A 23,154-nucleotide genomic window follows, 5' to 3' on the forward strand; every position below is an offset into this window, starting at 1 on the left:
TTGAAGCATGTTTAGACATTTTGGACCGAAGGAAACCAGCCCGATAGCCTATACACACGGTCGGTTTGGTCCGATGAAAATGAACTTCGGTTCATTCTCATCGGACCAAACCGACCGTGTGTACGGGGCCTAAGGGACTTTTGACACTAGTGGGTGCACAGTAAGTTCCAGATAATGCGCATGCTCATGTGCATTGTGTAGGGGTGGTGTGATGCGTTGATGTTTTTCCTTTTTTTTAGAATATATTGAAACTGCATTTCATTTAACTTTATGCACAACAGTGTGTAGCGTCCGGTATTAACATGAGTTTTTGCGGATTTTGCTGCATCGAAATGCAGACATGCTGCATTTTTATGCATCCCATTTCAAAGTACTTATGTATGGTATTAACAGGGCACAAATAAAATAATTGTTTTCTATGTGCCCTGCATTGAGCGTGCATTGATTAATGCTGATCAACACTGCTCAACACACCTGATAATAACCCTGAGGCCCCATACTCACGAGCAAACATGTCTGCTGAAACTGGCCCGCAGGCCAGTTTCAGCAGACATGTTTGGTCGTGTGTGGGCGCGAGCGGGCCGAATTCCAGCAAACATTTGCCCGCCGGGCCTTTTCCCAGCAGACAAATATTCCTGGACTTGTTTTAAAACAGTCCGCTGGAATTCTGCCCGCTCGGACATGTACGGTCGTCAGTACAGACCTACCGTACATGTCCAGGCGCCCGCCGTCCCTCGCATGCGTCGAATGACTTCGACGCATGCGTGGAAGCATTTTAAAGGCGGGCCGCCCACGTCGCCGCGTCATTGTCGCGGCGACACCGCGTCATCGACGCGGCGACACCGCGGACACGCCCCGCGTATTGTTTACGCGCGGACTTCTGTACGATGGTGTGTACAACCATCGTACAGAAGCCCTCTGGCAGACATGTATGGTGAAAACGGTCCGACGGACCGCTTTCACCATACATGTTTGTCCGTGTGTACCCGGCCTAATAGTCCTAAATAAAGACCTACATTTTCCAAAAGAGCAGCAATTTTAGCAAAACACTTTTTAGTGACAAAAATTAGGTCCCTGTGCCTCTAACAACTGTACCCATGTGGAATAGCTAAAATAATTAGGTGCTCTTTCTCATCATGTCACTGTTTTAGGTGGATATAGACACATCTCTCCACACACATACCTCTCTTAACTATTTCCAATGATATGGAACAATCACTAAAATGAAAAACATTGTAAATGTTTATGGTTGCCATTTCTAATGACGATTTTATTACACATGTATTTATTATAGAATTTTTAAAACACCTCATTGCTCACGAGTAGGGATGAGCTCCGCGTTCGATTCGAACGTATGTTCGACTCGAACATCGGTCGTTCGATCGTTCGTCGAAACTCGAACAAAACGGGTCGTTCGCGCCAAATTCGAGTGACGCAAAACGTCCCATAATTCACTGGGGCGTTGAGCGCTGATGATTGGCCAAGCATGCTGTATGTCCCGCATGCTTGGCCAATCACAGCGCTCAAAAAACGAAGAGCCATAATTGGCCAAAGCCAGGGTGGCTTTGGCCAATTATGGCTCAGGGGGATTAGTACACGCCCCCCACTATAAAAGGCAGCCTGCACGGCTGCCTAGTGTAGTGTGTTGGCGGTTCTAGAGAAGATCAGTCAGTCAGACAGAGAGAGATAGAGAGATAGAGACACAGTGTCTTAACTAGATAGATAGATAGATAGATAGATAGATAGAAAGATAGATAGAGTAGGAAGTGTAGTCAGTATAGTTAAAAGTACAGTTTGTAGAGAATATATTCACATCCTTAGGCGTTGTCAATATATTTATAAACTGTACAGCTCAGCTAGTTTATCTATCAGGCAGGAGATTGTTCTACATGCAGCGCTCTAACGTGTTGTATTGCCTGCATTAGGGATTTACTTTAAATATAATTATTCTGTGTTATTTAACGTGTGCTAGTTAATTGCACACACAGACGCATTACCTGTTACTGCACGTGTGCAATTTATTTGCACAGAAGCGCAGTCGCTGTTAATGCAACTGGGCTATTGAATTGCACAGAAACGCAGTCGCTATTACTGCGTGCGTGCTGTTTAATAGCAACTAAAGGCAGTTGGTGTCACTGCGTGCGTGCTGTTAAATCGCATTTGACCGCAGTCGCTATTACTGCGTGCGTGCTGTTTAATAGCAACTAAAGGCAGTTGGTGTCACTGCGTGCGTGCTGTTAAATCGCATTTGACCGCAGTCGTTATTACTGCGTGCGTGCTGTTTAATAGCAACTAAAGGCAGTTGGTGTCACTGCGTGCGTGCTGTTAAATCGCATTTGACCGCAGTCGCTATTACTGCGTGCGTGCTGTTTAATAGCAACTAAAGGCAGTTGGTGTCACTGCGTGCGTGCTGTTAAATCGCATTTGACCGCAGTCGCTATTACTGCGTGCGTGCTGTTTAATAGCAACTAAAGGCAGTTGGTGTCACTGCGTGCGTGCTGTTAAATCGCATTTGACCGCAGTCGCTATTACTGCGTGCGTTCTGTTTAATAGCAACTAAAGGCAGTTGGTGTCACTGCGTGCGTGCTGTTAAATCGCATTTGACCGCAGTCGCTATTACTGCGTGCGTGCTGTTTAATAGCAACTAAAGGCAGTTGGTGTCACTGCGTGCGTGCTGTTAAATCGCATTTGACCGCAGTCGCTATTACTGCGTGCGTGCTGTTTAATAGCAACTAAAGGCAGTTGGTGTCACTGCGTGCGTGCTGTTAAATCGCATTTGACCGCAGTCGCTATTACTGCGTGCGTGCTGTTTAATAGCAACTAAAGGCAGTTGGTGTCACTGCGTGCGTGCTGTTAAATCGCATTTGACCGCAGTCGCTATTACTGCGTGCGTGCTGTTTAATAGCAACTAAAGGCAGTTGGTGTCACTGCGGCTATTTTGTTACTTTACACTTGAGCCAAGTCGCTCTTACTGTGTGGTTGCTGTTTAATACCATCTGAAAGCAGTTGGTGTGACAGCGACTATTTTGTTACTTTACACTTGAACCAAGTCGCTCTTACTGTGTGATTGCTGTTTAATACCATCTGAACGCAGTCGGTGTGACAGCGACTATTTTGTTACTTTACACTTGAGCCAAGTCGCTCTTACTGTGTGGTTGCTGTTTAATACCATCTGAACGCAGTTGGTGTGACAGCGACTATTTTGTTACTTTACACTTGAGCCAAGTCGCTCTTACTGTGTGGTTGCTGTTTAATACCATCTGAACGCAGTTGGTGTGACAGCGACTATTTTGTTACTTTACACTTGAGCCAAGTCGCTCTTACTGTGTGGTTGCTGTTTAATACCATCTGAACGCAGTCGGTGTGACAGCGACTATTTTGTTACTTTACACTTGAGCCAAGTCGCTCTTACTGTGTGGTTGCTGTTTAATACCATCTGAAAGCAGTTGGTGTGACAGCGACTATTTTGTTACTTTACACTTGAACCAAGTCGCTCTTACTGTGTGATTGCTGTTTAATACCATCTGAACGCAGTCGGTGTGACAGCGACTATTTTGTTACTTTACACTTGAGCCAAGTCGCTCTTACTGTGTGGTTGCTGTTTAATACCATCTGAACGCAGTTGGTGTGACAGCGACTATTTTGTTACTTCACACTTGAGCCAAGTCGCTCTTACTGTGTGGTTGCTGTTTAATACCATCTGAACGCAGTTGGTGTGACAGCGACTATTTTGTTACTTTACACTTGAGCCAAGTCGCTCTTACTGTGTGGTTGCTGTTTAATACCATCTGAACGCAGTTGGTGTGACAGCGACTATTTTGTTACATAACACCTGAACGCATAACTATGGCTGGAAGGACAAAGAGAGGCAGAGAGTCACGAGGGCAAGCAGGCTCTGCATCTAGAGGTAACGCTGGTGATGGATGTGGTGCATCCTCTTCAGCACGTGGCCGTGGCCGCTCGTCCTTCTTTTCGGGAGCTGGCCGTGTTGAGCCTCAACATGCTGAGAAATTAGTTGAGTGGATGACCAAGCCGTCCTCATCCTCCTCATCCTCTCTCACACAGACTGATTATAGTTTGTCTGGCAAAGCAGCTGCCAAGGCGTCCTCTACCCTCTGCACAATGGGATCACACAATCCTTCCCTAGTCCCACCGTGTCCTCCTGAGGAGTCCCCCGAACTGTTTCAACACAGTGTTGGGTACATGCTAGCTGAAGATGCACAGCGTTTTGAAGACTCCGATGACGGAACACTGATAGAGGAAGGCATTGATGTGAGCCCAGGGAGAGGGGGTGGCCGAGAGGGACAACAATCTGGGAGTGATGTTCCCCCAGCTGGAGCATACTGCCAGGTTGTCGCCAGTGATGATGAGGAGGGAGGGGATGATGAGGTCATTGACTCTACCTGGGTGCCTGGTAGGAGAGAGGAGGAGGAGGAAGAGGACAAGGCACAGGCACATCTTCAAAGAGGCAGGAAGCCCTCCAGGGGTCAGCTTAAGGGCAGTACACCAACTGCATTACGTGGCGCTGCTGTGTCTCAACGGTACAGCAAAAGTTCTTTGGTGTGGGCCTTTTTTGAAACCTGTCCATCAGATGCTACCTTTGCTGTTTGCAACATATGTCTCAAGCGTATCTCGCGTGGCCAAAACATCACCCGCTTGGGCACCACATGCTTGTCCAGACATATGTCGACCTGCCATGCAGCTCGTTGGCAGGCATACCAGAAAGACCCACACCAAAGACCAAAGCGGTCCTCCCCTTGCCCTTCTGTGACCTCAAACCCCACTAGACCCCTAGTCCTCTCTGCAGCCTGCACCGAAGGTGTAGAAATAGGTGTGTCACAACGTAGTAGTGGTAGTACATCCGGCCAATCTACTGATATTACCAGACAAATTTCCCTGCCCCAGCTGCTGCAGCGCCGAAAGAAGTACGCTCCCAGCCATCCACATGCCCAGCGGTTGAATGCTAGCTTAGCAAAATTGCTAGCACTTCAACTGCTACCTTTTCAGTTGGTAGATTCTGCCCCCTTCCGTGAGTTTGTGGAATGTGCAGTACCTCAGTGGCAAGTACCCAAACGCCACTTTTTTTCACGGAAGGCGATTCCGGCTCTCTACCGGCATGTGGAAGGCAATGTCCATACCTCGCTGGACAGGGCGGTCAGTGGTAAGGTGCATCTTACCGCTGACTCATGGTCCAGCAGGCATGGACAGGGACGTTACCTGTCTTTTACGGCCCATTGGGTGACTCTGCTGGCAGCTGGGAAGGACGCAGGTCAAGGCACAGTAGTTTTGGAGGTTGTTCCACCACCACGCCTCCAAAACACTACAACTGCTTGTGACACACCTCTCTCCTCCACCCCCTCCTCTTCTTCTTCCTCTGTGGCCTCTTCCTGTAGTGATGTTGGCTCAGAACCAGCCGTGCTCCGTAGGCGTACGACGGGCTACGCAGGAATGCAGGCCAAGAGATGCCATGCGGTCCTAGAGCTGGTGTGCTTGGGAGACAGGAGCCACACTGGGGAAGAGGTTCTTTCAGCTCTGCAGGGGCAGGCTCAGAGGTGGTTGACGCCACGCCAGCTGAAGCCTGGAATGGTGGTCAGCGATAATGGCACCAACCTCCTCTCTGCCCTGCGACGTGGAAAACTCACCCATGTGCCCTGTTTTGCGCATGTTCTCAATTTGGTGGTGCAGCGGTTCTTGGGCAGGTACCCTGGCTTACAGGATGTCCTGAGGCAGGCCAGGAAAGTCTGTGTGCATTTCCGGAGGTCATATAATGCCACTGCTCGGCTGACAGACCCCCAGAGGGAATACAACCTGCCCAAGAACCGCCTAATCTGTGACATGCCCACCAGATGGAACTCTACGTTGGCCATGCTGCAGCGGCTGCACACGCAGCAGAGGGCCATCAATGAGTACCTGTGCCAATATGGCAGCAGAACTGGCTCAGGGGAGCTTGGGTTTTTTTCACCACGCCAGTGGGCCTTGATCAGGGATGCATGCACTGTCCTGTCACCATTTGAGGAGGCCACAAGGATGGTGAGCAGTGACAGTGCATGCATCAGTGAGACTGTCCCGCTTATTTACATGTTGGAGCACACCCTACGTGGAATAATGGACAGGGCCCTTGAGGCAGAACAGAGGGAGGAAGAGGAGGACTTCCTTACCTCTCAAGGCCCCCTTTATCCAGACACTGTTCCTGCTTGCCCACCTGGAACACAGGAAGAGGAGGAGGAGGATGAGGAAGAGGAGGAGGAGGAGGATTGTATCAGCAGCATGGAGGTGGAGCCTAGCACTCAGCATCAACAGCAGCAGTCTTCAAGGGATCATTTACAGTCCCAAGGAACACGTGGACTTTTACGTGGCTGGGATGAGGTGGCTGAGGATCCTGTCGTCCTCAGTGACCCAGAGGACTGTGCCCCGAATGCCTCTGCAAACCTACGCTGCATGGCCTCCCTGATTCTGCAAAGCCTGCGTAAGGATCCTCGTGTACGTGCTATCAAGGAGAGGGATCATTACTGGCTGGCAACTCTCCTTGATCCACGTTACAAGAGTAAGGTAACGGATCTTATGTTGCCATCGCAGAGGGAGCAGAAGATGAAACTACTGCGGGAGGCCTTGCAGAAGGGTCTGTGCAATGCGTTCCCAGAACCGGGGGGATTACCAAAACCTGGCCCTGGACAACGTCTTGCTGAGGCTTCGGTGAGTCAGAGAAGGAGCGGTGGAGAAGGTGGCCGTCTGACCGATGCGTTCAGACAATTTTTTAGTCCGCAGCCCCAAGGTCTGACCGGTTCCAGCAACCATCGCCAGCGTCTGGTTTACATGGTCCGGGAATACCTAGCGGCAAGATCCGACTTGGACACCTTCCCCACGGAAAATCCTCTGGCTTACTGGGTCTTGAGGATGGATCACTGGCCAGAGCTTGCACAGTACGCAATTGAGCTACTGGCTTGCCCTGCATCCAGTGTTCTTTCAGAACGTACATTCAGTGCTGCTGGAGGCTTTGTGACCGATCACAGGGTACGCCTCTCCACCGACTCTGTTGATCGACTGACCTTCATCAAAATGAATCAGGCTTGGATCAACACCGGCTACCAAGCACCTGATGCTGATGTTACTGAATAAGAATTTTGTGTTGAAATATCAGATCCCTTTGAGACTGCTGATGCTGAGTGACTGTCCTGTTGTGCTGCTGATGGAATATCCTTCTCCTCCTCACTTTTCATGCTGTTAGCTAGTAAGAAATTTTGTTTTTCTGTGCTCCACCACCAGTGCCTAAGGCCTAATTTTTCTGCCCCTGTTTAACAGGGGCGCCTAATAACAATTTTTGATGCAATACTTTGCACGTGGCCTAAGGCCTAATTTTTGTGCCCCTGTGTAACAGGGGCGTCTAATAACAATTTTTGATGCAATACTTTGCACGTGGCCTAAGGCCTAATTTTTGTGCCCCTGTGTAACAGGGGCGTCTAATAACAATTTTTGATGCAATACTTTGCACGTGGCCTAAGGCACAATTTTTGTGCCCCTGTGTAACAGGGGCGCCTAATAACAATTTTTGATGCAATACTTTGCACGTGGCTCCTTGTTGCGCTCCAATTACAGATATTGGGAGGGGTTGCAGTGTTATGTTGCGCCTACGGACACATTTTTATGCCCCTGTGTAACAGGGGCACCTAATAACAATTTTTTTTTTTTTTCATATTTAAATCTTTTATTTTTTTTTTCTTTTATGGTAAGGTTCACAGAAGGTTAACATATCTTATACAATGGATACATAATCATATAGTTCTTATCACTACACACTTATGATGGGCTAGCAAATAAACAGGTTGGGATTCAGAAACTTAAGAAGAATAAACCAAAAGCAGTACCTCCCCGGTCCTCTTGCTCTATTCCCAAGCCCGCCTGCCTTTTATCAGTAACTTCTTTTCCCGTTTCCTAATACCACTGTATTGACCTCACACTTCTTCCTCCCCTCTGTTCCCTTGTCCATTCCTATACCCCACCTAACCCCCCCTTAAACCTAGAATCAGCATAATCCTCAACAAAACAACAACCAAAAAAAAAGAAAAAGGGAGAAAACCCCGCCAACCCCCTCCCCTCCTCTCCCTCCCCTACCTCGCCGGAGACGGACGGATCCTCCCTTACTTCAACCCTTCGGCCTCTCCCTTTTCACTTCTACCCAAAAAGGAATCTTCTCTCCCCTATCTATTCCTCCAGTAATCTCTTCCCCTCTTCCGTACTCATAAACTGATTCCAACCTGTCCAAGTTTCTACATACTGTTCCCTTTTGTTCCGGGCTGAGAGGATCAGGTCTTCTATAGCTCCAGTCTCTCTCACTCTATTGAGCCATCTCGCAATGGAGGGTGATCTACTGTCTCTCCATTGTAATGTTATTCCATTTCTGGCAGTAATAACAATAATAACAATTAATAACAATTTTTGATGCAATACTTTGCACGTGGCTCCTTGTTGCGCTCCAATTACAGATATTGGGAGGGGTTGCAGTGTTATGTTGCGCCTATGGACACATTTTTATGCCCCTGTGTAACAGGGGCACCTAATAACAATTTTTGATGCAATACTTTGCACGTGGCTCCTTGTTGCGCTCCAATTACAGATATTGGGAGGGGTTGCAGTGTTATGTTGCGCCTATGGACACATTTTTATGCCCCTGTGTAACAGGGGCACCTAATAACAATTTTTGATGCAATACTTTGCACGTGGCTCCTTGTTGCGCTCCAATTACAGATATTGGGAGGGGTTGCAGTGTTATGTTGCGCCTACGGACACATTTTTATGCCCCTGTGTAACAAGGGCGCCTAATAACAATTTTTGATGCAATACTTTGCACGTGGCTCCTTGTTGCGCTCCAATTACAGATATTGGGAGGGGTTGCAGTGTTATGTTGCGCCTACGGACACATTTTTATGCCCCTGTGTAACAAGGGCGCCTAATAACAATTTTTGATGCAATACTTTGCACGTGGCTCTTTGTTGCGCTACAATTACAGTATGTTTGAGGGGTGCCCTTTTTTCTACAATTTTGCTTTCCCAAAAAGATAATGCCACCCCCCCACCACCCCTAAAATAATCGAGATATTGTTCCCACACAGCACGTGCGCAACCAGTATTAAATTACTTTGTTCTTATAATAATTTAATGTTGTGCAGGGACATTTCTAAACATGTGCCACTACTAGAGACACACAGCAGGTGTGATATTTGAAGGAATTTTTCATTTTTTTTTTTTCACTTTAAACATCATTAAAATCGCTGCTCCGCAAAAACGTCCGTTTTTAAAATATTTTTTTCGATTGATACATGTTCCCTGGGGCAAGACCCGGGTTCTGAAAGACGTTTACCAACATTAAATTGAATATTGGTCTTTAAAATGATCGTTTTTGAATTCGAACGTTCGAGTCCCATAGACTTCAATGGGGTTCTAAATGTTCGCGCGAACCCGCGGTCTGTTCGAACGTTCTGATGCGAACCGAACCCGGGTATGTTCGGCTCATCCCTACTCACGAGCCTCTCACCTTTCTGCTGTAAGGCAACAGCATTAGATATAGATAACTCTCGTAAGGGATCCCTGTGTACCTGGGTAACTGTCTCTGGGGATCTCTCTATAATGAGCGCAGCCCTTGGGACTGGATGGATGATAGGGCCTCCTCCAAAATTATTCTGGGGTTCCACCTGGTATCCTCGGTAATGGTGGTGTATAAACAAAAGGGGCTGTGATAGTGTGATATTGTTTCCCAAAATGTTATTTATAAAAACGGCGTGGTTTTACTCACAGTAAAAAAAAATAAACAAGGCATGCAATCCACGAGCGGTGAGCTCGTACTCCTACGTCACTTCGACAGATAGACCAGAAGTGGCGTAGGAGTACGAGCTCGCCGCAAAAGAATCAGAGCACCTAGTTGTAGCTGCGCATTTGGCTTAGCATTGTATATACTGGGACCTTTTTCACTATTTATTATCAACTACCAAATTTGCCACTTTATTTGTGGACATTTTAGAAGTAATAAATATTCATTTGTCTGCTTGTTTTATCTTATGCACATCTATTTTATGTGCACCATTATGTCACTTATTGTATATTTTTCTACTTATATCACTCGTTCTATATTCATATCAATTTATTATATTTTTTGACACTTGACAGTGCAATATCATCACTATTATTTATATCAATCTGTACATAGTTCTCTTTTTGGAGTATTGTACTCAATTACCTCAACTCTATCCCAGTTACTCCAAATATAAAAACAACAAAGAGAACACTCCTAGACTTGTTATATTGAGCTAAAGAGTGTCTATGATCATGCATTCCTGGCTGTGGGACAATCTACTGGGGAAGTAATTTGGGCAATTACCAGCCACCCCTTTGGGTGTAGCGCTACATAAAATGTATGTCCCTCTGAAACTCCTTTGCTACTAATACTTATGTTTGTATATACTAAAAATGAAATTAAATGAATCTCTCATTCTTATAAGTATTTCACAGCACCTAACTTTTTATTCTCTCACCAGGCATTTTTAACAACATTTTCCAAAGCTCTACAAGCTGAGTATAAATCCAGTGGAATCATTATACAGGTACCCAGATTTTGTACAATCTTGAACAATCTTATTATACAGTAATGCGGAATCTGGGGTGGGGAACAGGTACCTGTTTTTGATAGGTACCTGTTTTGTCAAACTTCAAAGAAGTTTGGATGTTGAACCAGAACCCTTGAAATCAATTGGAGCTGAATCTGTCAAATAAAAATGCCTATTTTCTGGGCTAATAGGCAAGGCTATGTCATAAGTAGTTTTAAGGGTGGGAACGAATGCTTTCTCTATGTCAAGCAGGACCAGGACCCTAGAGGCTGGTTTACTAGTAGGGGTGAGCTTCGTGTTCGGGTCAAACTCATGTTCGACTCGAACATCGCCTGTTCGTCCGTTCACCGAATTTCGAACAATATGGACCGTTCGCGCCAAATTTGAGTGGCGAGTCACAGCCCATAATTCACTGCCTCATCGCAGTGCATTGCTGACTGATGATTGGCCAAGCATGCACTATGACCTGCATGCTTGGCCAATCACAGTGCCGTAAGTACAGAGAGCCGTAATTGGCCAAAGGAATGGTGCGTAGGTAAGCGCCCCACACTATATAAGGCCACCTGCGTGTCGGCCTTGTGTAGTGTGTTGCAGAGAGAGTCTGAGAGAGATAGAGATAGAGAGAGTCAGAGTGTCATTCATCCTCCTCATCTGTCCTCATCCTCCTCATCTTCTCTCACCCAGCCTCATGGTACTTTGTCTGCCAAAGCGTCCTCTTCCCTCGGCTCAATGGCATCAGTCACTCCTTCCCTAGCCCCACCACGTCCTCCTGAGGAGTCCCCCGAACTGTTTGACCACAGTGTTGGGTACATGCGGCAGGAGAATGATAAGGGCTCTAATGATGGTACCCAGCTTGAGGAAGGCAGTAACGTGAGCCCAGAGAGAGGGGGTGCCCAAGAAGGACAGCAAACTGGCAGTCATGTTCCCCCAGCTGCACCATACTGCCAGGTTTGCTCCAGTGACAAGGAGGGAGGGGATGATGAGGTCACTTACTCTACATGGGTGCCTGATAGGAGAGAGGAGGAGGAGGCACATCTCCAATGAGGCAGGATGCCCTCCAGGGGCCAGCTTAAGGGCAGCACATGGACTGCATCACATCGCAGGGCTCCGCATGTGCAGGGCACTGCTGTCTCTGCGCGTTATTCAAAAAAGTTCTTTGGTGTGGGCCTTTTTTGAGACGTGTGCATCAGATCGCACCATTGCTATTTGCAACATATGTCTAAAGCGTATCTCGCATGGCCAAAACACCAGCCGTTTGGGCACCACATGCTTGACCAGACATATGCCGACCTGCCATGCAGTCCGTTGGCAAGCGTACATAAAAGACCCACACCAAAGAACAAAGCGGACCTCTCCTTGCTCCTCATCAGCTGGGATCTCCAACCCCACTATACCTTCAGTCCTCTCAGAAACCTGCACTGAGAGGAATGAAGGTGTAGAATTAGGTGTGTCACAGCCAAGTACTTGCAAGCAATCTGCAATCTACACCAACGTCAGATTGTATCAGTAAAATTTCCCTGCCCCAGGTGCTGAACCGCCGAAAGAAGCTTGCTCCCAGCCATCCACATGCCCAGCGGTTGAATGCTAGTTTGGCTAAATTGCTAGCACTTCAACTGCTGCCTTTTAAGTTGGTAGACTTTGCCCCCTTCCGTTAGTTTGTGGAATGTGAGGTTCCTCAGTGGCAGGTTCCCAAACGCCACTTATTTTCACAGATGGTGATTCCGGCTCTCTACCGGCATGTGGAAGGCAATGTCTTGGTCTCGCTGGACAGGGTGGTCAGCGGAAAGGTGCATATTACCGCTGACTCATGGCCCAGCAGGCATGGACAGGGACGTTACCTATCTTTCACAGCGCATTGGGTGACTCTGCTGGCAGCTGGGAAGTATGCAGGACAGAATGCAGTAGTGTCAGAGGTTGTTACGCCACCATGCCTCCAAAATGCTACTAGTGATTCTGACACACCTCTCTCCTCCACCCCCTCCTCTTCTTCTTCTTCTATGGCCTCTTCCTGTGCTGATTTGTCCTCGGAACCAGCGGTGCTCTGTAGGCGTTCAAGGGGCTATGCAAGTACACAGGCAAAACTATGCCATACGGTGCTTGAGCTGGTGTGCTTAAAGGACAGGAGCCACACTGGGGCAGAGATTCTGTCAGCTCTGCAGGGGCAGGCTCAGAGGTGGTTGACGCCACGCCACCTTAAGCCAGGAATGGTGGTTTGCGACAATGGCACCAACCTCCTCTCCGCCCCCCGACAGGGACAACTGACCCATGTGCCATGTTTGACTCACGTCCTTAACTTGGTGGTGCAGCGGTTCTTGGGCAGGTACCCGGGCTTGCAGGATGTCCTGAGGCAGGCCAGGAAACTCTGTGTGCATTTCTGCCGGTCATATAATGCCAGTGCTCGGCTGGCTGACCTCCAAAAGGAATAAAACCTGCCCAAGAACTGCCTGTGACATGCCCACCAGGTGGAATTCCACCTTGGCCATGCTGCAGGGGCTGCACATGCAGCAGAGGGCCATCAATGAGTATCTGTGCCAAGATGGCACCAGGACAGGGTCAGGGGAGCTTTTTTTTTTGCCATGCCAGTGGGTCATGATCAGGGATGCATGCACTGTCCTGTCACCATTTGAGGAGGCCAAGAGGATGGTGAGCAGTGACAGTGCATGCATTAGTGACACTGTCCCTCTTGTCCACCTGTTGGAGCACACCCTGCATGGAATAATGGACAGGGCACTTGAGGCAGAACAGGGGGAGAAAGAGGAGGACTTCCTTACCTCTCAAGGCCCCCTTTATCCAGACAGTGTTCCTACTGGCCCGCCGATCACACATGAAGAGGAGGAGGAGGATTGTGTAAGCATGGAGGTGGAGCCTAGCACTCAGCATCATCAGCAGTCTTCAAGGGATCATTTGCAGTCCCAAGAAACCCATGGGCTTGTAAGTGGCTGGGAGGAGGTGGCTGCGGATCATGTCGTCCTTAGTGACCCAGACGACTCAGAATGCCTCAGCAAACCTACGCTGCATGGCCTCCCTGATCCTGCAAAGCCTGTGGAAGGATCCTCGTATTCGTGGTATCAAGGTGAGGGAACATTACTGGCTGGCAACCTTCCTTGATCCAAGTTACAAGGGTAAGGTTGTGGACCTTATCTTGCCGTGGCAGAGGGAGGCCTTGCAGAAAGGTTTGTGCAACGCGTTTCCGGAGCCTGGAAGGTTACAAATTCCTAGTCCTGGACAACGTGTTGCTGAGGCTTCGGTCAGTCACAGAAGGAGCAGTGGAGAAGGTAGCCATCTGACTGATGCGTTCAGACAATTTTTTAGTCCGCAGCCCCAAGGTATGATCGGTTCCAGCAACCATCGTCAGCGTCTGATTTACATGGTGCAGGAATACCTATTGGCAAGATCAGACTTGGACACCTTTCCCACTGAAAATCCTCTGGGTTACTGGGTCTTGAGGATGGATCACTGGCCAGAGCTTGCACAGTATGCAATTTAGCTACTGGCCTGTCCTGCATCCAGTGTTCTTTCGGAACGCACATTCAGTGCTGCTGGGGGCTTTGTAACGGATCACAGGGTGCGCCTGTCCACCGACTCAGTCGATCGGCTGACCTTCATAAAAATGAATCAGTCTTGGATCACCAGATACCGAGCACCTGATGCTGATGTAACCAATTTTTTTTTTGTATGTCAGATCCCTTCATGCTGATAGCTTGTAAGAACATTTTATGGTTCTGGGAACCGCCACCAGTGGCTAAGGCCCAATTTTTCTGCCCCTGTTTGACAGGGGTATGTAATTACAATTTTTATTGCAGTACTTTGCAGCAGGGCTCATTCCTGCGCTCCAACTAGAGTTTCTGTGAGGGGTTGCAGTGTTGTGGCACCAGCACCAGTGCCTAAGTCCCAATTTTTCTGCCCCTGTTTACCAGGGGCAAGTAATTACAATTTTTGATGCAATACTTTGCAGCAGGGCTCATTCCTGTGCTCCAACTAGAGTATCTCTGAGGGGTTGCAGTGTTGTGGCACCAGTGCCTACGGCCCAATTTTTCAGCCCCTGGTTAACAGGGGCATGTAATTACAATTCTTGATCTAATATTTCACAGCAGGGCCCTTTCCTGCATCCACCAAGAGTAACTGTGAGGCCTTACAGTGTTGTGGCAACACCATTACACCGTCCACCACCAAAGACCCTATTTTTCCGACCCTGTTCAACAGGGGCATGTAATTACAATTCTTGATCTAATATTTCACAGCAGGGCCCGTTCCTGCACCCACCATGAGTAACTGTAAAGGGCTTACAGTGTTGTGGCAACACCAAAACCTAAGGCCCAAATTTCTGCAGAGTATATAGGGCAGGCCCCTACTTTCAAACATCAAATTTACAAATGACTCCTACTTGCAAATGGAAGGAGTCAACAGGAAATGAGAGGAAATCTACCCCTAGGAAGGGAAATTCTCTCCTGTAAGAGTTAATATGGGAAAAACAAGTCTCCTCTCCACTTATGCTTTATCACCAATCCTTGTTTCACTAAAAAAAACTAATTTTCAAAAACCAATTGTCATTGGGACAGAAAGTGAAAGGTGAAATGTTCTGAACGGGTGAACAGACAGCAAAACAAATGTTACAGGGGTGATAGCCCTTCCCTATGTTTTCCAAAAAGCTCAAAAATGTATTTTTTGGCTGGAGCTACACTTTAAAAATGTACCTGTTCCAAATTACAAACATATTCTACCTAAGAACAAACCTACAGTCCCGGTCTTGTTTGCACTGCCTGTATATTGCTGTTCAGAGTATATAGGGCCTGGGGGGCCCCACGCCTTTCCTTTTTTTTATTTGGGTGCAGGGTTCCCCTTAATATCCATACAAGACCCAAAGGGGCTGGAAATGGGCTGGGGGGGGGGGGTACCCATGCCATTTTTCTCAATGATTTTCATCCATATTGCCGGGACCAGATATTACATTAAGGCCTCATGCACACTGGACATTTTTGGACGTTTTTACAGCAGCTGTTTTTAGCAGTAGACGTTTCTACAGTCAATAAACTCTCCATCATGTTATCCTATGTGTCCATGCACACATAGGCTGTTATCAGCAGTTTTGGGCAGAGGCATTTTTGAGCAGTAAAAAAAAAACTAAAAACTAGTGGGTTCTGAGAGACATTTTTCAGCTGTAAAAACGCTCTAACGCTGATAAACGTCAATAAACGCTCAAAAACGCCACTCACCAGAGTTTTTTAACGTTTTTGATCCATTAAAAAAAATATATATATATTTTTTTCTTCAACAAAAAAGCGCAAAAAAATGCTAACGTGGAAAAATGCAAAAAAAAGTGCTAAAAAACGCCATTGAAAATAACGTTGAAAAAAGTTGAAAAACTCACTGCAAAGCTACTGGCGTTTTTATAACGTTTAACGTCCAGTGTGCATGAGGCCTAAAGCCGCAAGCAGTTTTAAATGACTTTTATTCCTTTAGAATTGTCATTTTGTGCAGGGACTGTTCTAAACACGGGAAACACGCGCCACTTCACAGGCATACTATATACACCCCCCGGGTACGATATTTAAAGGAATATTTCACTTTTATTTTTTCACTTTAAGCATCATTAAAATCACTCCTCCCGAAAAAACTGCAGTTTTTAAAACTTTTTTTTGCATTGATACATGTACCCTGGGGCAGGACATGGGTCCCCAAACCCTTTTTATGACAATAACTTGCATATTAGCCTTTAAAATTCGCACTTTTGACTTCTCACGTTCGAGTCCCATAGACTTTAACTGGGTTCGAAAGTTTGCGCGAACTGTCGGTCCATTCGCATGTTCTGGTGCGAACCGAACTGGGGGTGTTCGGCTCATCCCTATTTACTAGGTGGGAGCTGCAAGTGCATCAGAACTCTGCGTAAATTAATGTCTGTTGATTTTCCGGGGACAAAGCCACTAGTGACGGTAAGAATTTAGTCAGTCCTCATGGCTAACACTTTGGTCAAGATCTTATAGTCATAATTCAAAAGGGAGATTGGTCTACAAGAATTGTTAAAGGTAATACCGCCACCCAGGTGTACTTCAGGTAAATGCAGGATACATTTCAGTAACCCCCGGAATTCCGTGAGAAATCACAATGAGACACAAGAAAGCATTTGAGTGTTCATTAGATCTCTAAAGTTTATTCTCTCAGAGGGACTTATATGCAGAAGAAAAATAGGATGGGCTGCAAATTATTGCATATGTCTGTAGATTTCATACAAACTTAGTATTTTCTTATCAAGATTTAAACCAGCTGAATTTAGTTTTAACAATGGCTAAAAGATGACTTTGCTTATACAATCAGGCTGTTCCATGAATTTAACCACAATGACTTAGCAGAAGCAGGGTGTGACTCTATGCAAACTGTTAGCTAATGTAAGTATGTCAAAACACATATAGAAAAGTTAATTTCTACTTAAAAATAAAGTCAGTTATTTATACATTCTATTACAAGAATCAAGCTCAACTTTAACCTCATTTAGACTTTATTTGTTTTTCCAGGCAATTACGCCATATGGTGTTTCAACGCCAATGACAAAAAACACATCAACAAATATGATAACAAAATCTTCAATGGACTTTGTAAAAGAATCACTGAATCATGTTACCCAAGGAAGTGAGACATATGGCTGCCTTGCACATGCTACTATGGTAAGGAATTCAAAACAGAACTCCAGGCAGGCCAAAAAATATTCTCAAGCTCTATTCCTCCACAGTTAAACAAATGGAATTGTTTTCTAAGATGTTCCTAATAGCTTTTTTATTATGGGTTTTTCCTTTCCATTGATGTCTTACATGTCCTTTTTTGTGGTATTCTTGCTTTAGGCCCCTTTCACATTGGTGGCGGTATAGCGCCGCTAAAAATAGCGGTGCTATACCGTCGGATTTTCCGCAGGATTCGGCCGATAGCGGTGCGGTATTAACCACCGCTAGCGGCCGATAAAGGGTTAATACCGCTCGCAATGCACCTCTGCAGAGGCGCATTGCGGGCGATATTACCATGGTTTTTCCATTGTTTTAAATGAGAAGGAGCGGTGAAGGAGCGGTATACATACCGCTCCTCTCACCGCTCCAAAGATGCTGCTAGCAGGAGATTTTTTTCTCTCCTGCCAGCGCATCGCCTCAGTGTGAAAGCCCTCGGGCTTTCACATTGAGAAGGCTCAGCAGGAGTTTTTCAGGTGGTATAGCAGCGCTATTTTTAGCGCTGTAATGCCTGAAAAACTCCTCAGTGTGAAAGGGGCCTTTCTGGAGAAGGGTGGGGAGATTCTGACTGCATTATGTCTATGTTTTCCGAAGCTATGTAGATACATTTTTGGGGTCGAGAGTGTTTTTTAGTAATATACAGCAAGTTCTGTCAGTCACAATGCCAGAGTGTGAATGGGGAGGTATAAAGACCTGCAAAGTATCCCTATAAAATGTTTTAGTCCTCAAAGCTCTTATCCGTCTCCGAATGCATCTATTAGAGCGGAATCCTTTTTTGATAAAGGTCACGTTCTCTCATTTGATACTTACACAGCCAAACACCCTGAATATCACATTTCCTCTTCAGATCACAGACGACTTTCACAATTCCTCTCTATGTCCCCATCATACTCAGACTGGCTCAAACTCAAAACACCTTTTGAAAATGTATGTGTTGGGTCATCACCTCAGAGACACCTTATTTCTTCCGCTTATGCCCTTTTTTTTCTGCTATCAATCTCAAAGATGACTGTACTACTCGTAAATGGGAAAGTGATTTAGATATATCCCTTTCTGAGGAGGAATAGTCGTGTATATTCCATCACATACACAAGAGCTCAGTGAATGTCCTTGCTCAGGAAAACAGTTATAAAATATATTCTAGGTGGTACAGGACTCCGGTTATTACTCATAAATATATCCCTAATTCTACACCCTTATGCTGGCGATGTGAATCTGAACGTGGTACACTTTTGCATATATGGTGGGAATGTAATATCATTCAACCTTTCTGGAAAGAAGTCCATAATCTAATTTCCCATATTACGACTTTTACCCCTGAATTTACGGCGGCTCAATATTTATTACACCCAGGGCTTTTTTTCAGGGGGAACTTGGGGGAACTCAGTTCCACCACCTCTGGCTCAGACCCTTTGGTGCCTGCTCACCACAATCACTTGTAAACACAGAAGTCTGGTTTCTGTGTTTACAAGTGACAGCTCTGCACTCTGTATGTAACCCCCTGAATTCTGCACTATGTATGGAATGCAATCCTGGTATTTAATGCCCCTTTAAGACCCTTCTACTGTTTGTGAAATATGAACAGTGTCTTGGTTGAGTTCCTGCACCTATTTTCTGAGAAAAAAAGCTCTGATTACACCATAGTTCCTGGTCAAAATCTGCTTACAAACGTTCTCTCTTGCCACATCTTATTAATGCCGCTAAACTCTGCGTCCCCATTCTTTGGAAAAAATGTACTCCTTCGATATCTGATTGGTTGAAAGAAATTGGGCATAATGCTGACATGGAAAATCTAATCTATCAATCAAAAGATTCTCCAACTACTTTTTATGATACTTGGGCCTGTTGGTTGAATTTTAAAGATTCTGATAAATTTCTTCAATTATCTGGTGCTTCTACATAACATTTTTCTGACTTTTATTGTCTTATGAATTCTGGGCCAGATCCACAGCCCCGCAGCGCAACGTAACTTAACAGATTTAAGTTACACTGCCGCAAATTTCCTAAGTTAGGTATCGATCCACAACACACTTACCTGGAAATTTGCGGCGGTGTAACTCAAATCCGTCCGGTGCAAGGCGTTCCTAATCTAATGGGGCGAGTCCCATTTAAATTAGGCGCGCTCCCGCGCCGGACGTACTGCGCATGCTTGTGACGCAAATTTCCCGACATGCTTTGCGCGACGTGACGTCATTTTTTGATCGGCGCGGCGTGTAGCGTATTTCCGTATTCCCGTACGGCTTACGCAATCGACGTAAAATTTAAAAATTCGACGCGGGAAGGACGGCCATACTTTACACAGCAGTACGCCTGCTGTGTAAAAGTAGGGCTGCTTTACAAAAGTGTAACTAAGCGACGGGAAACTAACGTAGCGGCGACGTATCGAACGCGAAAAAGCTTTGAGGATCGACGTAACTCCTCATTAGCATACCCGACGCGTAATTTCGACGATGAATGCCCCCAGCGGCGGTCGCGGTACTGCATCTTAAGATCCGGCAGTGTAAAACTATTACACCTGCCGGATCTTCTGTCTATCTCTTGGAAACTGATTCTGTGGATCAGTTCCAAAGATAGAAACAGGGATACTGGGAAACAGGGATCTGCTGTTCCGCCTGCGTATCTCTTTTGAGGATCTGGCCCTCTATTTTTATTACATCATACTGATGCTTGATTTCAATTCGTTTTTTCGTCCATATCCCTATACTTCCCTCTCACCTCCTCCCCATCCATTTTAATTTTCTTTTTTTTTTTTCTCTCCCCTTGGCCTTCTCAGGCTACATATCTATATGTTAAGTGATATTTTTGGTTTATTGATTATATAATATCTATGAATCTTATTGCTATCATCTTCTGTTATGCAATACGAATCTATTGTATCAAATTACATTTCTGTCTTTGATAAAACAATAAAATATTTAAAACACCTGCAAAGTAGCTACTAAAACTAAACAGTATTTGGAGAGCTTACTTGATGACCACAGTTACTGTGCTGGAGAACAACCAGTGGGACGTTAGATAACTGGCCACATAGTGTAAAAAAGACGTTGGAGAAGTTTCCTGTTTTCACAAAAGAAGCGGAGAAAGTGATCCATTGCAATTGATGTCCACATATACTCCAAAATCATTGTAAATAGGCCCAAAAATTTTACCCCTACCATTATAAATCCTAATTTGTGGCAGCACCAGGTCTGGCTTCATTTTCTTTAGTATCTTTAGTATCTGTCAGATTACTGCAATGTGGTTGATCCTGCTATCATATTGTATGCTCTCCTTACATATAAAGTAGAGAAATTACTGATCTTTCCAAGGTCAATTTAGACGCTACGTTATTGCACACGGTCTAAAGATACTATAAAGGGGTTGGTTATACCTGTGAGATGACTGGGACTAATCTGGTCATTATATATAGAAGTGCCACTGTCCTCTCATGCCTTGCAATCATATAATGCTTGCTGAGATGTTACCTGATATACGATGTTATGAAACCATGTATATATCTTCTCTGAATCGTGTATATCTGCTTTTGTGATTAAAAACTTAAATGCAGGGTTGAAAGTCTACATGTTTGTACAATACAATGGCATGGGAACTTTTTGGTTGGTGTTTGTTACACCTTTATATCCTCTTTTTATTTTATTTTTACTTTTAGATGTTTGGTTGTAAACATGCAAAAACTTAAATAAAAATTATTGGAAAAAATAAATAAATCTTGACCAGGGCGGATTCATATCTGGTTTGTAGGCTAGGATAATTAATCAAAGAACATATACCTCATTGAATACATTATTATTTCTTGATCATACATCACGGGACACAGAGCCTTAATTACTTAATGGGTTATGTAGTCACCACAGGTGATTGGACACTGGCCAATCCAATTAAAATTGAGTTCCTCCCCTATATAACCCCTCCCAAATGGAGAGTACCTCAGTTTTTTCGCCAGTGTTAAGGTAGTTGGTCACATATAACATGTGCTAAGAGGAACAATGCTCTTTTGATGGTCTGGCTGCGGAGACCAGGAGCTATAACCGAATCCATTCCTCGGGCTGATATCAAAGGCCTAAGATGGTTGGTACCCGGGCCTCGTGTTGAGAAGAAACAAGGTTTGCCTGTAATGTATCTCTGCGGAGGTCTGGGCTCTGGGATCCAGACTTTGGTGTACTAATACATACGTGGCACGAAAAGTTTCTGGCAGAGTCTTCTACAGGTCCAGGTATGAGGTTTTCTCTAATAAAACCCTTTGTAAACCTAAAGGTTGGCACAACTTGCCTGCCGTGATGGGTGAAAGCTGGAACTACCTTTGGTAGCTTTCCTGCGGCGTGGATCAGGTAAGAGGAAGATAATTTTTTTTTATTTATGTATTATCTTCCTGGAGTAGGATGTCTTTCCTGGTTTTCACCACTGGAGGGAGTAAGTTCTTACATAGCCTTCCAGGATATACATGCTCAGTGAAGTAGGTCATAATAACAAAACTCACCTCCTTCCGCTGCAGGCTCTGCCACGATACGCATGCAGTGTTCCTCAGATGCCCCCCGTAACTCTCCTCCACTTCCTCGTCTCCTAGGGGCCGTCATGATAGCGGGCACACATGCGAACATTCGCCGGAGTGATCGTTTGCACGCTGGAAACGATCGTTTGCACCAGAAACAATCATTTCTGACAGGTGGAGACATGGATAGGGGGAGGGCCCAAAGTGATTGCAGTGTCCGTGCGCAATGCAGGACACCTTTGTGCAGGCGTCAAGAGGCTGGTTCAAAAGCCCAGCATGCCAGAGCCTTCTGTAAGCAGCATGGACACAGAGCTGTGGGCTGTAAGCATCCCTGTGGATTGAACCAGGCAAACCTAAGACTCCTACTCGGCATCAGGTTGTGCAGTGAGCTGATATGTTTTGTGTATTGTAAGGCCTCGGACACACGATAGGTTAACCAGAGGACAACGGTCTGATGGACCGTTTTCATCGGTCCAAGCCGATCATGTGTGGGCCCCATAGGTTATTTAACCATAGGTTAAAAAAAAGCCAACTTGCTTTAAATTTAATCTATGGATTCCTAACCGATGGGAAAAAAAACGATCGTTAGTAGGCACAACCATCGGTTAAAAATCCACGCATGCTCAGAATCAAGTTGACACATGCTTGGAAGCATTGAACTTAGTTTTTTTCAGCACGTTGTTGTGTTTTACGTCACCGCGTTCTGACACAATCGTTTTTTAACCGATGGTGTGTAGGCACGACAGACCATCAGTCAGCTTCATCGGTTAACCTATGACAACGGTCCTTCAGACCGTTCTCATTGGATGGACTGACTGTGTGTACGAGGCTTAAGACTATAGCACAACAGTGATTGCATTTATATATTGTGGATACTACCTTTGCTTTGCAGTAAGGACTATGTCTCCTAGAAGAGGGTCAAGGGCAAATAAAAAGGACACCAGAAAACCCCCACGTATGGCTAAGGATTCTGAGCTTGCCTGCAGTTTATCATCCCCCTCTGTAAGCCTGATAGCAGCCTCACAGGATGAGCCCCTGTCTGCAGCCTCTCCTATGGCAGCTCCTGTATATGTCACTGAGGGTGCTTTTAAGGTGGCTATGGATTGCTAATATTGTTGCAACCTCCTTGAAAATCTGAACAACACGGGGTAGATCCCCTTCATCTGCTTTGGCTCTCTCAGCAGATGAGCCTTCTGAGGGTGAAACATCCCTCTCAGGAGATGAGGATCATGTGCAGTCTAAGTACTCAGAGGATGAGTGGTTTCCTGCGACTTCTCAGTCGCTAAAGATGCAGGTGCAATATTATGCAGAGATAGTGCGTGCCACCTACAAATTGCCTCCTGTTGAAGCTTCTAGGCCCT

General features: G+C 45.8%; 1 protein-coding gene across 1 annotated transcript in view; it reads left to right on the forward strand.

The window, feature by feature from the left end:
- HSD17B3 (hydroxysteroid 17-beta dehydrogenase 3) overlaps positions 1 to 23,154 on the forward strand; it is a 124,035-nt gene that overhangs the window by 95,203 nt on the left and 5,678 nt on the right. Inside the window, exons 9-10 of the mRNA XM_040355474.1 lie at positions 10,526 to 10,591; positions 17,104 to 17,253. Of these exons, the coding sequence (XP_040211408.1) occupies positions 10,526 to 10,591; positions 17,104 to 17,253 (216 nt within the window). The remainder of the gene's footprint in view (positions 1 to 10,525; positions 10,592 to 17,103; positions 17,254 to 23,154) is intronic.

The sequence above is a fragment of the Rana temporaria genome, chromosome 1 (genome assembly GCF_905171775.1).
Source record: "Rana temporaria chromosome 1, aRanTem1.1, whole genome shotgun sequence".
NCBI classification, from domain to species: Eukaryota; Metazoa; Chordata; class Amphibia; order Anura; family Ranidae; genus Rana; species Rana temporaria.